The 14,606-nt window shown below is 38.2% G+C and overlaps 1 protein-coding gene across 5 annotated transcripts in view; it reads left to right on the top strand.

Annotated features, from left to right (window-relative positions):
* The window catches only part of KHDRBS2 (KH RNA binding domain containing, signal transduction associated 2), a 445,746-nt gene that overhangs the window by 384,087 nt on the left and 47,053 nt on the right, over nucleotides 1-14,606 (top strand). For all 5 annotated transcript variants that reach the window (XR_012628034.1, XR_012628036.1, XR_012628035.1 and 2 more), the window contains exon 8: nucleotides 9,573-9,631. Coding sequence is in view for 2 of the 5 variants with exons in the window: in XM_074861784.1 (XP_074717885.1) it covers nucleotides 9,573-9,631 (59 nt within the window). In the remaining 3 variants the exon portion in view is untranslated. The remainder of the gene's footprint in view (nucleotides 1-9,572; nucleotides 9,632-14,606) is intronic.

Raw genomic sequence — 14,606 nt, 5'->3', positions numbered from 1 at the left:
GTCTTTCCTAGTGTCTTGCTGAGGAGCTTTAGTAAAAGGAATTTCTCAGATTCATATGTTCTGATGCATTCAGAAGGAAGACGCTGAGAGAGGTCAGTGATCTTCCTTGAATGTAGAATGAGACTAGTAAATGCTTAAAGCAATGATCAGATAGATACATTTATTTAATCAGTCAGTCCCACTGTTTTTGACTACGTGCTTTGTAAAACGTTCCTGCAGACTAATTGTGGAGAGAACTATCTATAGTTAAATGAAACATTTTTGTCCTTAGTTTAAAATGTTTTTTTAATTTAATTTTAAACTAAGTTTATAAATGAATAATCATTAATTTATTTAGTAGATCATCACATGGTTAAATCTTTTGGTGATATGATCAGAAATTTACTCACTTCTCTCTCACTACCAAAATATTACTATATAGTAAAATATAGAGACACATAAACATAATCCAAGCTGCACTAGGTAGAGTGGTTACACTGCTTCTTTGTAAAATGGGATATTCATTATTATTTTCTCTACTGTGCACTCTCACTTTTTAACCAGTATGCATTGTATTTATACTTTGTCATATTTCATTTTGGCTTTGTGCTTATATCCACCTGTTCATAAATAAAGATTTCCCTCTATTTTATTTCCAACCTGTTGAAATCAATCAAGCCAGGAAGCCTGGAATATGACATTTTATGTATCTTCACAGCAATCCACTTATAGCATTCATCATCAGAAACTGTTTTCAAATGCCACTTCTCATTTATTTGATTCAATGAGCAAAATGAAATCAAATTTCATTACTCTGAAATAGAAAAAAGTTTTCCCTCTAAAACCAGGTAGGATTCCTAAAATTGTGCATCATTCCTGTCGTAAATACTGTGTCTGCAGACATTTCATATTATATTCTGAAACAGTCATAATTCTGTGTCTCTGAGAAAAGTACAGTGGAATGGAGAATATTTTAACAGAAATCCCCATGTATCTGTGGCTGTAGCAAATAAATGGCGGATTGTGTTTTACTTCAGATTTTGCAGAAATTTCAGAACCCAAAGTCATCTTGCAATTATGATGGCTCTCCACTCCTACACTTTTATAACTCTACTGGCTTCATTATTTATTTTATTTTTAAATTCAGATTTGCAGTAGCATGAAAGCAAACATAGGAAAATGCTGGAGATAGATGAGATCTAGTTTAACTTCAGCCATGCTGTAAGGTACTAAATAAATGCAGAGAGTATTGTAGCGGAGACATTATTCTCTGTTAAAAATATTGGATACAATCAAACTTGAGCTTTCAGAAATAGAGAGACTTTATCCACTAAAATGTTCACCATATTATTCCATTAACTCTAAAGATCTATTCAGTAAAGGACTATATTTGTGATTTAAGGATGAATCCTACAAGGAGTTCCTTTATTCAGAAGAATTCTCATCTTTCCTATAGATCTCTGTTAAATAGAGATGTTCCAGTAAGTTTCAGATTCCTAGGAGGATTATTTCTTTATTCACACATTTCCAGTATGAAATATTATGAAATATTATTTTGTAACAATTGCATATATTGCAATTCCTGTGAATGCAAATCTTGCTCAACCTTCTTCCAAACAGAAGCATATTGCTTGTGTAAATAGCTTTTCTTTCTTGGCCAACTATGTGTTAAATCCTGCTGGCTCCCCTCCCTTGTGTAGGAGGGAGAAGCCTTACAAAGGCAGTCTTACATAAAATGTCTGCAGCAGCGTTAGACAGGATCCTGTTAGCATAGGAGCTGAGTATTTGATTGTATCAATTATTGATAAAAGTTGTAAACTCTGCCAATTACTCAACAGGAATGATACAGAGGGAGATAACAGTAGATAGAAGACCAAGACCTCAAAGGATCCATTTGAGGAAGTGAAAAAGAATGAGAATTGTCTAAAATATTGAATCCCACCTCTAGGGATCCTTGTGAATTATCCTGGGTGTTAGTTTGACTCAAGAATCTGTTGTCTAAAGCTAACCCAGACTGGGATATATCTATAAGGAGTGCTAAAGCTTCATTTATTTGTCTAAAGTATAGATGCTGACTGCAAGCTGACAAAGGCTGGGAATCCCTCTTCAAAGAGTGCAAATCCTAAAACACAATATTGGTTCACTCTCACATTGTTGATTGCTACAACACAAAGAGGGAGGTCTCTCAAGTTATTTTTACTTCTTCAAAGGCTAACATGGAAGTTTTTCACCTGTTTGATTATGCGCCTGAACTGTGGAATCTCACTGGCTTCAGATGAATCCTAGTTTGGACCAATTCAGGTATTTCACAAAAGAAGCCTGAGACTGAGTTGTAACTCCAAGGTTGATCCAAAGCCTCTTTTCTAAATTGACTAGCTCTTTCTCAAACATTTCCTAATAAAAGATTCCTATAATATTCTAGAATATATTCTCCCAGTTAAAAAGTACAACCATTAAGAAAGAAACATAAGTTATAATAATGTCTTTACAGAAAAGAAAAAAAAAAAGAATTAAAATCTAAATCTAGCTCAACAGGTCTTAATCAAAGGCTTTCAGTTTCTCTAGGATCTTTCAGGATAGACTACAAAACACACTTCACCTATAAGGATTCAAGTGTTAGCAGTGTTCAAAGCAGATTAACCCCTTCTTGTACTTTCAGCTTTGGCTGTAGTGGGCTCATCGTATGTCTTCAACCACATTTTGTGCTCCATAATTAGAGAATAAAAAGTTAGATGCATCTCTCAACAAGTAAAAGCAAAGAACAAAAAGAGAGAAAGGAAGAACAAAAGTACCCCAAAAACATGAAGGAACAAGAAGTACTCAAGATCTTCAGTTCTTGTAATGTTCTGCTGCTTTACATTACAGAAGCTGCAAGAGCAGCCAGGAAACCAGATGGTAATGTTGCTAACCCGGGATCTCTTGCCAGCAGCTTCCCACAGGTGCAGGAAGAGATTGGTCAAAGGCTAATGCAGCCTATTCATTAATGTTGTGATTTCCTGTACCTAACGCCATTGATCTCTGAGTGGTGAACATCACCCTTCCCCCATGTGGCTTGTTGACACAAGAGTCAGGGTTTTGTGGCTTCAATCTTAACTCTTATTTGCGGTTCTCTGCTCAAACCACCTTAAAGCACCATCCTCTCCAGCCTTTTGGATAGCAAGCTGTGTGGTTTCCCATGGGTGTTGACACAGTCAAACTGGAAATCATTTCTGCTTAGCTAATGTCAGTTTGAAAAACTTCCAGTTATGAGAGATCAGAAGCTTATGTTGGCTTTTGTAATGGTTTAGCCCCTGCCGGGGTCTGAGACCACGCGGCCACTACCCCTCCCCCACAAAGGGAGTGAAATACAAAGCCCCAAGACTGAAATAAGGAAAGGTTTAATACAACAGTGCAATAGCAACACAACAAACAACAGCAATAACAATAACAGTAATAGTGATAGCAATGAACAGAGCAAAATAGCTACTAATACAGCAGTGAGAGGAGTAGATGTACAAAACCACGCGCACCGCGCTCCCGCGCCAGGAAATGTGACGTGCCAGGATGTGACATCTGCATGGTATCTGAATAACCCGGCTAGAGCTCCCCTGCTACTGCTGGGGAAACTTAACCCTATCCTGGTTAAACCAGGACATAATGCACCCCATTATTCTATACCATGTGCGTCACATCCAGCTGCCATTTAGCAATTAGCAATAACAAAGAAAAATTAACAAAAGCACAGTATAACTCACAGTGTGTTTTCACCCACAATCAAGTCCCCTTGTGGAACGCATCGGACCTCTCCATCCTTCTGCATCACCCACCAGGTGCACCCAGGTCCTTGAGCAAAAACAATCCCGTGGATGGGTTTGCCTTTGCCCGGCGCAAGACTAACCCAGACCATTTTTCCCAGCAGGTCCCTCATGCGCACCACAGGGACTTTATCCCCGTCTACAACACGTGGAAGTTTTGACTGAGCCGGGCCAGCTCAATTGGCAGATCCTCTTGTGTTCACTAACCAAGTAGCCTTTGTCAGATGTGTGTCCCAGTGTTTGAAGGTTCCACCCCCCATTGCTCTCAATGCAGTTTTTAACAGTCCATTGTAGCGCTCGATCTTCCCGGAGGCTGGTGCGTGGTAGGGGATGTGGTAGACCCACTCGATGCCGTGTTCTTCTGCCCAGGCATCTATGAGGTTATTTCAGAAATGAGTCCCGTTGTCCGACTCAATCCTCTCTGGGGTGCCGTGTTGCCACAGAACTCGCTCTTCAAGGCCCAGGATGGTATTTTGGGTGGTGGCGTGGGACACTGGATAAGTTTCGAGCCACCCAGTGGTTGCTTCCACCATTGTGAGCACGTGGCGCTTGCCTCGGCGGGTCTGTGGCAGTGTGATGTAGTGCCAGGCCTCTCCATATTTATATTTCATCCATCGATCTTCATTCCGCTGGGGCTTCACCCGTTTGGCTTGTTTGATTGCAGCACACGTCTCACATCCATGGATGATCTCTGCGATGGTGTCAATGGTGAGGTCCACCCCTCGATCTCGAGCCCACCTATATATTGCATCTCTGCCTTGGTTTGTCAGATTGGCAGCACACCTTTTCCAAACGCTCCACCAGTTTATCAGGACTCTGCACTTGTTCGGCAGTAAAATCCCAGAACGTTGGGGGTGACCACTCACTCAGGTACTTGCCCATCTTCTCCCACATACCTTGCCATTTATAACCATCTGCCCTCAGGGCAGGTTTCCGGGTGGTGCTATTGTTGGAGAAGTACCGCATGGCCCAAAACAAGATCTGGCAGACATTTAGAAAGCACAGTGCCGCAAGCACACTGGTCTGGGTGCTTCAGGGATAGCTGAAACTCTCAAAAACCGAGAGAATCTCTTCCCCTGGCTCACCCACAGAGGGGGTGAGACCCCAAACAAAAGACCAGGCAGCAAACAGGTATCGGTTCACCCCCACAAGCAGCGAAACGAGCCCATTATAAGCAGACAGTAACCAGTAGATCAGAACAAGACCCTTGATACATTTTCCACCGAGAACAAACACCAGCACTGGAAACACACAGGGGATATAAGGATTAATCCAGCCCCACCACGCAAGCATTGCAAACGTTTCTTATTAAACAAATACAAATAAAAACAGAAAAAAAATTACACCTAACAGATTGCTCTAACACACCTTCTCCTTTTGTCCTTATTTCAGTCTTCTCCAGCCTCATGTTGGAACGCCAAAGTTGTAATGGTTTAGCCCCTGCCGGGGTCTGAGACCACGCGACCGCTACCCCTCCCCCACAAAGGGAGTGAAATACAAAGCCCCGAGACTGAAATAAGGAAAGGTTTAATACAACAATGCAATAGCAACACAACCAACAACAACAATAACAATAACAGTAATAGTGATAGCAATGAACAGAGCAAAATAGCTACTAATACAGCAGTGAGAGGAGTAGATGTACAGGAAATGTGACGCGCCAGGATGTGACGTCCGCATGGTATCTGAATAACCCGGCTAGAGCTCCCCCCCCACTGCTGGGGAAACTTAACCCTATCCTGGTTAAACCAGGACAGCTTTTAAGGTTGCTGTTTAGATACAGGACCTCTGTATTTGAGCCTTTCTCGTATCATAGGAGCACCAAATAATTCAGATTGGAAGGCACTTCAGGGGGCCCTTATCTCTCAAACAATGAACATCTTTTGTGTTCTTTTTTATGGAACTGATCTGGCTTTATCTGAATGAAAAGAAGACATCACAAGTTTATGGAAACTTTGATCCCGAATCTTTAAAAGTAACATGTTCAAAAGCACTAACCAAAAACAAAAGTTAAGTTAAAGATAAGCATAAGTAGGTTATGGTTATGAAGATTGACAGTATATGTATTATTAATCTTCTTGCCCAGAGAATAGGAATGAGGACAGAACCATACATCTTTGTTGCAAAAGCTTCATATAGATAGCGAAAAATTACATCAGAGCTTCTCAGATTGCAAGCCATTTGAGATATAAACATAGTTAAACTACTTGTAAGATTCATAGTCACATGTATATTGATTCTTCCATAAATGGTACATGTAGAAGGTTACTAAGGTCTAAGTCATGGCACATGAAGACCTCTATTTTTCAGAAGTCTGCAGTTATAGTGCAATGCTTTGAAAATTTAGGAGTAAAATCTGAGAAGTTTGTAACGCGTTAATCTTATCTTCTTCATAAAATGTATTTATAAAATCCTGCTTTCAGGTGGATACATGTTCTTAAGTAAATTACACTTGATGTTGCTTGAAAGTAATGAATGCTACTGACCGATAACGGTGTCTTGTTTCCAATTAGCACTGCCAGGAGACCCTGAGATTTCTAGAGAACATGATCACTGTATTTTCCAGGAACAGTCTGAGAACTTTAAAATTATATAAACAAGTTTTATTTATGCTGAATGCATTTGCTGATTGTTTCCTTCCACAGATGGGCATAATGCAAACAAACTGCATCTCTCTGTAGTTCAATAATTAAAAGAGCTTATGTATGTAAAGGTGTATTCTATAACACATTTTTTATAAATGTCATTCATTGTTCACTTTGCTGAAAAACAGAGGAAAATGTTCACAAATAAATGCATGTAGTAGATTATAGTGAATATTCAGAAAGGTTTAAAATAGAGCAGACTAATGGATAAGCAGTGCAGCTGACAAAATATGAGTTTAACTCAGGTATTTCATACTAAGAAATAAATTTTCTTCACTAAGGTATTGTTCAAAACACTTTCTAATATGAGGTGGCAAGGAATTTGAAATACCATTTTCGGCTCAAATCTGTGAAAAATGTATATTATTCAGGGAGATTAAGTTGAAGAACTTAGATCACAATCATGTATTGTGCTATGAATTATGTGTTTTCAGAACTGTGTTAAGTATTGTGCTCACAGACATCAAATATGCTGTATATAACAAATCACTTCTTTCTACAGTTGCGATACAGCTTGTTTCTTATTTTAACGGTTTGTGTATTAACTTTGGGTTCTATTTATAATGTATTTCAGTTCAGAATGCTCACTGTGCAGGATTTTTATCTCACATCCTCATTGTCTCTATGATTGTGTGTTTTTTCTGTAATAAAACCGTACAGCAACAATAACGTAGCAATGAATTTTTACCTGCTCTTGTAATTCTTGTGTTTTGCTGGATGTTATATTGATGGTAATAGCTCAAGGCCCTACTCAGTGACCACTGAATGCAGAACTGCTGTTAATAACTTATTGGCCTTTGGATTGGATTCTAAATGCACTCCTTTTAAAGCTGACCTTTTGATGTAGTCCCTTTGTTTTGTAAAATATATCAGGAAGAAATATTAGCATCTTATCTGCTGGCAGAAGATGAGAGTTCTGAGGTTCCTTCTCCTGTAATGCCACTCACTAGTTCAACACTCTCCTCTACCCAGAAAATCAGTCAGTATGCCAAAATGCTGATACTTAAATTGTATTACACAAGATTTTTTATATGACTGTCTGCTAGATCTGGATGGTATGTCATCTGTTCTGAACATTTCAAGTAATTACTTAGGTCTAAACCATGAGCCCTATAGATATGACTAGATACATAATTTAAGTCTGATGCAGCTAGTTCTCTAGTCCACCTTACATAATCCTGTAATTTTATTTAACTGGCTCCTAGAATCATTGCAAAATAGTACAGAATGCTTAGGATGTTCAACGAATAAAAGCTCTATTTCTCCTGTTTGTTTCTTGCACCACTTCAACAGGTGGGTGTATATATTTAGATAATTAATTTTCAAGCAACTGGATGGCTCCCATTATCCTGGAAGGTAATGCTCTGCAGTGATTATGTTCTATAGAGCTTGGTTGGCATTGGGAAAAATCTTCAGAAGTATTAACTTCATTTTCATTCTGTCACTTGTATGTCCACTTTCTGCAACTGTTTTAGCAAATTAATTTCATCTGTCTGAGATATTGACATCAGAGTACTATGCACTCACACGAATGGCTTCGGGCTAAATCACTAAACTAATGCACAACAATTATAGTTGAATTTTCAGTTCAAAAACCCCCACAGATATTTGTGCCTGAAAACTGAGTATGAGAGCTGTGCCTAGCCAGTCAGGATGACGTGTCCCAAATCAAACCAGGCTGACTGTTAGTTATCAGATACATGCAATCAGGGCTCTCAAGTGAATTACAGCACATGAATTATTCTGAGAAATTATTCCAAAAATAGTTATGGATAGCTATTAAATTCAAGAAATTAAACATCTGATTACACACAGTTTGTGAACAAGAAGTCAAAATTAGTTTAAGAAAATAATTGTTACAGATTGTTTATCTCTACTGCATTTGTGAAATATTTTTACTTATACTCCACTGTCAGCTAAGCTTCTCTTTCAAGTATAAACTAATATTTTTAAAATTATAATCCAATATGGAAAATTGCCTGAGCAATAATATTATAACTAATGCAATATTGATCTGATTGCCTGCTTCTGTTCATTTTGCAAGTCTTTCTCACACAGTGGCCAAGGAAAAAGAGTCAAAAGTGACAACAACAAAAAATTAAAAACAGGGAAAGTGTTACATTTTCTGTTTGGTTCACTGCAGATGGAAAAAATACAGTATAGTAGAATTAATGGAGTTTGCAAGTTTTTCTGGACGGAGACTGATTCTTGTTATGTCTACTTGGTACCTGATAACAGTAGTCTGACCTTGAATTTGGTACTAGGTACCAAAAACACAGTGCAAACTGTAAATAATAATAGAAGTCAGGTAAAAAATGTGAATAATTCCATTTCTATTTCATTATGTTTCAGAGGTCAAATTTTCTGAGTGTCCACTCCAAGTAATAGCTGAGAACTGCTGCTTATCTGGTTGCAACTATGATCTGACATCTTTTGATAACATGTTAATATGACCATACATAGTTTTTGTTAATTAACAGAAAAGAGTGAAAAAGTGAATTTGAGACTGTAAGTCTGATTTGACCCTCACCAATTTCAGTATGCATTTTATTGATTACTGTATAAAACTTTCCATGGGTGTCCAATAACTGTATAAGGAAGAAGGCTGTGGAGAATCAGGTTTTTCTCTACAAGCAGTGAAAACATACTTTCTTCTTCAGTAGCAAAGCTGAAAAACCTTTCAGTGTTTTTTGGTAAAGATTACAGGTTCCAGACAATACAATAGAGTCAGCTTTGGGGAAAACAAACTATGCCGAGTTTGATACTGCATAAATGCTTGGAATTATAGATAAATGAGATTAAAACCTCTTTTGGCTGTTTAACAATAGGGCATAATAAAGTGGATGATCTTTTTTCAGACCTTATTTTTGCAAATAGAATTTCTGTCAGTGTTTGTCACATCTCCCAGGTTTACATACTTAGGACCAAATTTGTTTTATGTTCAGTAGATAACAAATAGGATGTGCTGTATAATAGCTGTTATTGTCACTGATACATTTTCCTTCATATTTTTAAAATTCTCAGTATCCCTGAGAGTAGCTGGACTGTGCTGTCATGTAAAAGTGTTAAAATACATTTCACTTTCTGTGGTCTGTTTTTGTTTTGAGTTGGTTACCTATGATAATAGTGACATGGCTATCTGAATCTGTTACAGTGTGCCTGAATATTATGACTATGGTCACGGAACAAGCGAAGAGGCTTATGACAGCTACGGTAAGGTCTATTCTATCTTCAGCAAAAGTGTGAAATCAAAAGAAAAAATCTGTCACTGACAACTCAGAAATTACTTCCACATACTTGTTTTTCTTTCTTTGCTTTTACAAAGACCAAGATGAATGGATTTGTGTAACTTGACGGTGAGGTTTGAGTTACTGAAATAGGACCAGAAAATTGGACAGATCAATTTTGATCAAAATTACAAAACTAATTAATCACAGTCACAGATCAGTTTAACAGCAACACTGAAGTTTCTGATTAGTGCCTGAATATATTCCACAGTGTTAAGTTTCAGTCTGCTTGATGTGCCAAGACTATGCATCTGCTACTGTCATATGCATCACTTCAACCAGAGAGTTTTGTGAGATTTTGAAATAGAGGCTTAATCAAAATGGAAAGAGAGGGTGCTGTACCACCATGGGAACCCTCACTGCACGAAGATAAAGGAGTACCTGGTGCCACACAAGGCAGTATGAGTAGAGGAAGAGCTGTACCCTTTGCACCTCCCCAACGAGTCTCTGTCTGAGCTGGAATAGTTCCACTTCATGGGAACCAAGGGCATGAGAGGAAAAGAAAGTGTTGCTCCAATGTCTACAGCCTATTTTCTAGGTGTGTTCTTTGACATTAATGATCTGTTTTGATAACTAATTAGAAACTAGTCCATCTTTTCCTACCAACATTTTTTCAGTACATTGTACCATCAGATGGCACGCTGAATCTCACTCTGACATTTTCACTGAAATAATAGAGCACAGCTGACTATTGCCAGCTTAAAGACTGACCCTAGTATATTCAGCAGAGATGTCATGCTTGATTTAGTACTACTAATAAAGTATTCTAAGTTTGCATGGTGAATTCCAAAGCATTGTGAAAATGAGAGCTGCTGGAAATGATTCTGCAAAGCTACAGTAAGTGGTTATATAAGAATTGCTGCTTGAAAGAAATAATTTTATTCATGCAGCTGTGACGCAAATGTCACTGTAATGCAAAGTTGCAGTTTCCTTTGTATTAGCACAGAAATCATGAGACATTACTGAGATGTCAAAATGACTGCATTGCATAATCAGAAATAACTTAATTTTTGTATAATCAGTACTCACAATACATTTGGATAATACAGTGAGCAGTCATGCACATTGTCAGTGCTAAAGAACTAATAATAATGACTTATCCATATGAATGTGTGTGGTTTGGTTACCCTTTGTTTTGTTTCCTTTTTGTACGTACTTTTTAAATACCTGCGGCGAAAGACCTTTCCTCCCCTCTACATACACCCTCTCCACCTCTCCTCCCAAATGCATTGCTAAGGTTGGACGATGCAAAAAAGCATAGTCTGAGCTCAGCAGTAAGAATTACCCTCTGTTAACTTTTAACTAGACCCCCCCATGCTAAATCTCTCTGTGTTTGGGCAAGACATTTAAAGTAATGTCACTCTTCCTCCAATCCCTCATTTGTAAAACTAGGAAGAATATTACTTGTTTTCCCAGCAGGGGTTTTGAATGGACTAATTAGCTAAGACTTACAAAGCATTCAAAGAGTGGGGTCATGATTAAATTTATGCTCTGTGTGAAGCTACTTTTTTTTTTTTTTTTTTTCCCAGCAACTGAAACAAACTCAGAATGGGTTTGCTTTACTAGACTTCTCTTAAAATACATGGTTGATAACTGGGGACTTGGTTTTTTGCTTAAACTATTTTCTGAGCTGGCATTTTAATACAAAGGTCTGGAATAATTTTTGCCAGTAACCTGGAGTAAACTTAAAAATGGAATAATATTGCAAATTGCAATTTTTCTACTTTCTGAAATCAGGCATTTTTATATATGAATGTTTGTGCTCCTGTTCGTTCACTTTCTTTAGCAGATTAGTAAATTTGCTAGTTCTGTGCTTTGGAAAACTGTGCATGAATTTCCTTCGTCCCAAAGTCACCACCTGAGGAGGTAATCTGAGTATATGGAGCTATAGAATATATGTTTAACTTCCTCGCTTTCTGAATTCTCGGTACATATACTGATGTTGTCTCTGTATTGACTTTTTTGGTGCCTCCCACACAGCCAGTAAGCAGTCTGGTGCCACCCCTTCTCATCCTCATGTAACTTTTACCCTAATTTTCTGTTCCCAGAGAACTGTTCCCAGTTCTCCACTTCTTTTTCAGGATGTTTTGCAATTCATTGTGAGTCTTCTGAATCCATCCCACTGTATAAAATCATCTGTCCCTTCATTTTTCACCATCCTGCAGAAATCAACACAGTCTTTCTTTCACCTCAGTTGTTTCACACCTTGTTTTACCTTCCACAACAAGGCTATATTCTTCCTTTACAATTCTTTCTGTCACACTTCTGCAGTTCAGAATTACCCCAAACTGTAAGACCACACACAAATGGTACATGAACAGAGAACTGATGTTTTGTTGTTGTTGTCTCTTAGATGTTTTGTATAATGAGTTCTCTTTTCACCCTTATCCCTTCCAATAACAGTATCTGAATTATCAAAAATTTACTAGCTTGGCTTGGCATTTCTTTATTTTCTCCCATGCATCCTCTTGCTTCCAACTTATCTTCAGTGAGGACAGTTCTCAATGCCAAGGTTTTCTTTTATTCTTTTTCATGAAGTAGATTCGACCAAATAACAATGCTACTTCATACTTACAGGGTTTTTTTAAGTATAATATAGAGCTCTCAGTAGTTTTTTAAGTATCATACAGCACCATAGTACTCCTATATGAGCTGCCTGTTATGACTTTTCTTTCTGGGCTCCTGAAAAGTAGCAGGTGTTTTTTGTCTCATGGGATTTTCTGTGCTCCTGTTAAAAGAGCTTGTGGAGAAGTCTGACTGGGGGCACTGTTTCCTCAGAAGTTCTTAAGATTCACGGATTGTTTACGGTAGTATTGCAAAAATCAAAGGGGTGTTTCAGAGCAGAGCCCACCTGAACACCATGTCATTCTCAGGAAGTTCATCTCTCTTTTGATCAGATGGAAGTACTAGACAAGAAAGGGTGTAGGTCACTTATCTGAGGCTGAGCAAGATGAACTCTTACACACTGTTCACCACTGTAAAATCCAGGACTTGAGTTAACTGCCTTTACTCCTTGTTCAGTTTCTGATGTGAAGGTTCCTGAGAATTCAATCCCCTCCAAATGCAACCAAGGAACCTCCCAAGACAATAGCAAAGTCAGCTGAGAGGGATATATGTAAAATCCCACTATTTCCATGACTTCGGGATGTTCCATGAATGAAAATTCATAGCACAGAACCCTCTCATGCAGTTAGACACTTAAACTCTATTGTGATTTGATATGCTTGACACCCAGTCTCTCAGAAGGATCAAAGTAGAGGCACTTCAAAGCATTCCCTGCAGCAGCCTCCTGGCACCTGAAAATACTCTACTAAGGAGATTCCTACAATTTTTGGATAGAATCAGGATTATGCAGCTACCGCTAGAGAATTTTGAAGATCACTGTTCTTGGCTGAGGAACATAAATTTGGGACATATGCCTGAAAATCTTGTGGATGTAGCCTTTATAGACTTCCTCATGTGAGTGATAAAGAAATATCTTCAGCAGGCACTTTAAAACTAAAAGGCCAATCTCTTAAAGTACTGTACAGTTTTGAAAAATGTAGAGCACCCTCACTTCTAATCAACTCAGTAAACATTTATGATACTTATGTCACTGAAGGTCTTGATATCTTCAGATACGAATTTAAATCTAGGAGTCTAAACTACGGTGACTGTCATTTTAACTTGATGATGATGCTTATGTTTTAAAACAGAAGGCATGAAATTGGATTAATTTATGAACACAAAGTTTATATCCATTGCTCTCATTATACTTCAATAATTTTGTGGTTTCCCTTCTGGCAGTGTCGTCCTCTGAGGAGGTATCTAGTGAAAACATGAATTTAATGACTTGTCTTATAAATCAATTAGGATAAAATGTACAACTAAAAATTTGGTAACTAAGAACCTTTCCTGCTCATATGTAATGTCATGCCCAAGTCCAGAAAGCACCTTCACTGGACAAGGACCACTGTAAAGGAAAAGTCCTGCGTAAACTATTCACTTTCTCATTTCTTTCTCCTTTTCCCTGTCTTTTAGAGGAACCAGGATTCTTGATACAAGTGTTGTGCTGTGTTAGGTCACTTTAGAAAGATAACAAACATAATATGACTTGCTAGCAAGGCACATCTGATACCTTATAAGCTATTTTAATTATATCTGACCTGCCTCACAGTTGTTTCATCTGAATCCTTTTTCTTCCTCGCACTGATCAGAGCACACGAGGTTTTATTTATCAGATACTTTCTGTCTTAGTTATTCCGAAGGCTGGGGATCTTAGCAGACAAGCTCTGCCAGTTTCGGCTTCAGAAGGTTGAAAAGGCTCCTGCCTCTGCTTCCAAAGTTTGAAACTGCCATAGTGAGGATGGAGGAAAGTAAGGGTGTGCCTGTTGTCAGATGTTATAGTTCACAGCATGGTGCATATACTGCCTTGTGTATTACCTGAAAATTATGGTGATTTATGTTTTTATGCCAGGTCATGAACTGCAGTATCTGAGAGTCCAGTACACATGGACTTCTGTTGCTATCACCAAAAAAACAGAAACCTTAGGTAGAGGGTGAAAGGAGAGGGTTAACATCCTAAACCACCACAATTAAATTAGAACAACAGCATCTGCCAAAGGTCTTAGGCAAGAGTTAGGAAGGTTAATCTGAACGTTGTCTCCTACACAAAGAGGGAAGACGTAAGTGAACTCCACTCACATTCCTGCTGCTGTTCAGGAAAAGGTTGCAAGGCTGTTTACTGCGTGTGCACATGCATTGCAACAAGGCAACATTATTTAAATGTGTTCTATCTTCACCAAAAATTTTCAAACAGGCACATTTTCTCTAATTACCACATTTTGTAGTGCATATTCTACTTCAGTTTAGCATTAAGTGCTCACTTGTAAACAACTGGTATTTTGTTTTAGGATAATTCC

This window comes from Strix uralensis, chromosome 3 (assembly GCF_047716275.1).
Source record: "Strix uralensis isolate ZFMK-TIS-50842 chromosome 3, bStrUra1, whole genome shotgun sequence".
Taxonomy (NCBI): Eukaryota; Metazoa; Chordata; class Aves; order Strigiformes; family Strigidae; genus Strix; species Strix uralensis.
The sequence above is the reverse complement of the archived record's forward strand: the minus strand, read 5'-3'. Positions and strand labels throughout refer to the sequence as shown.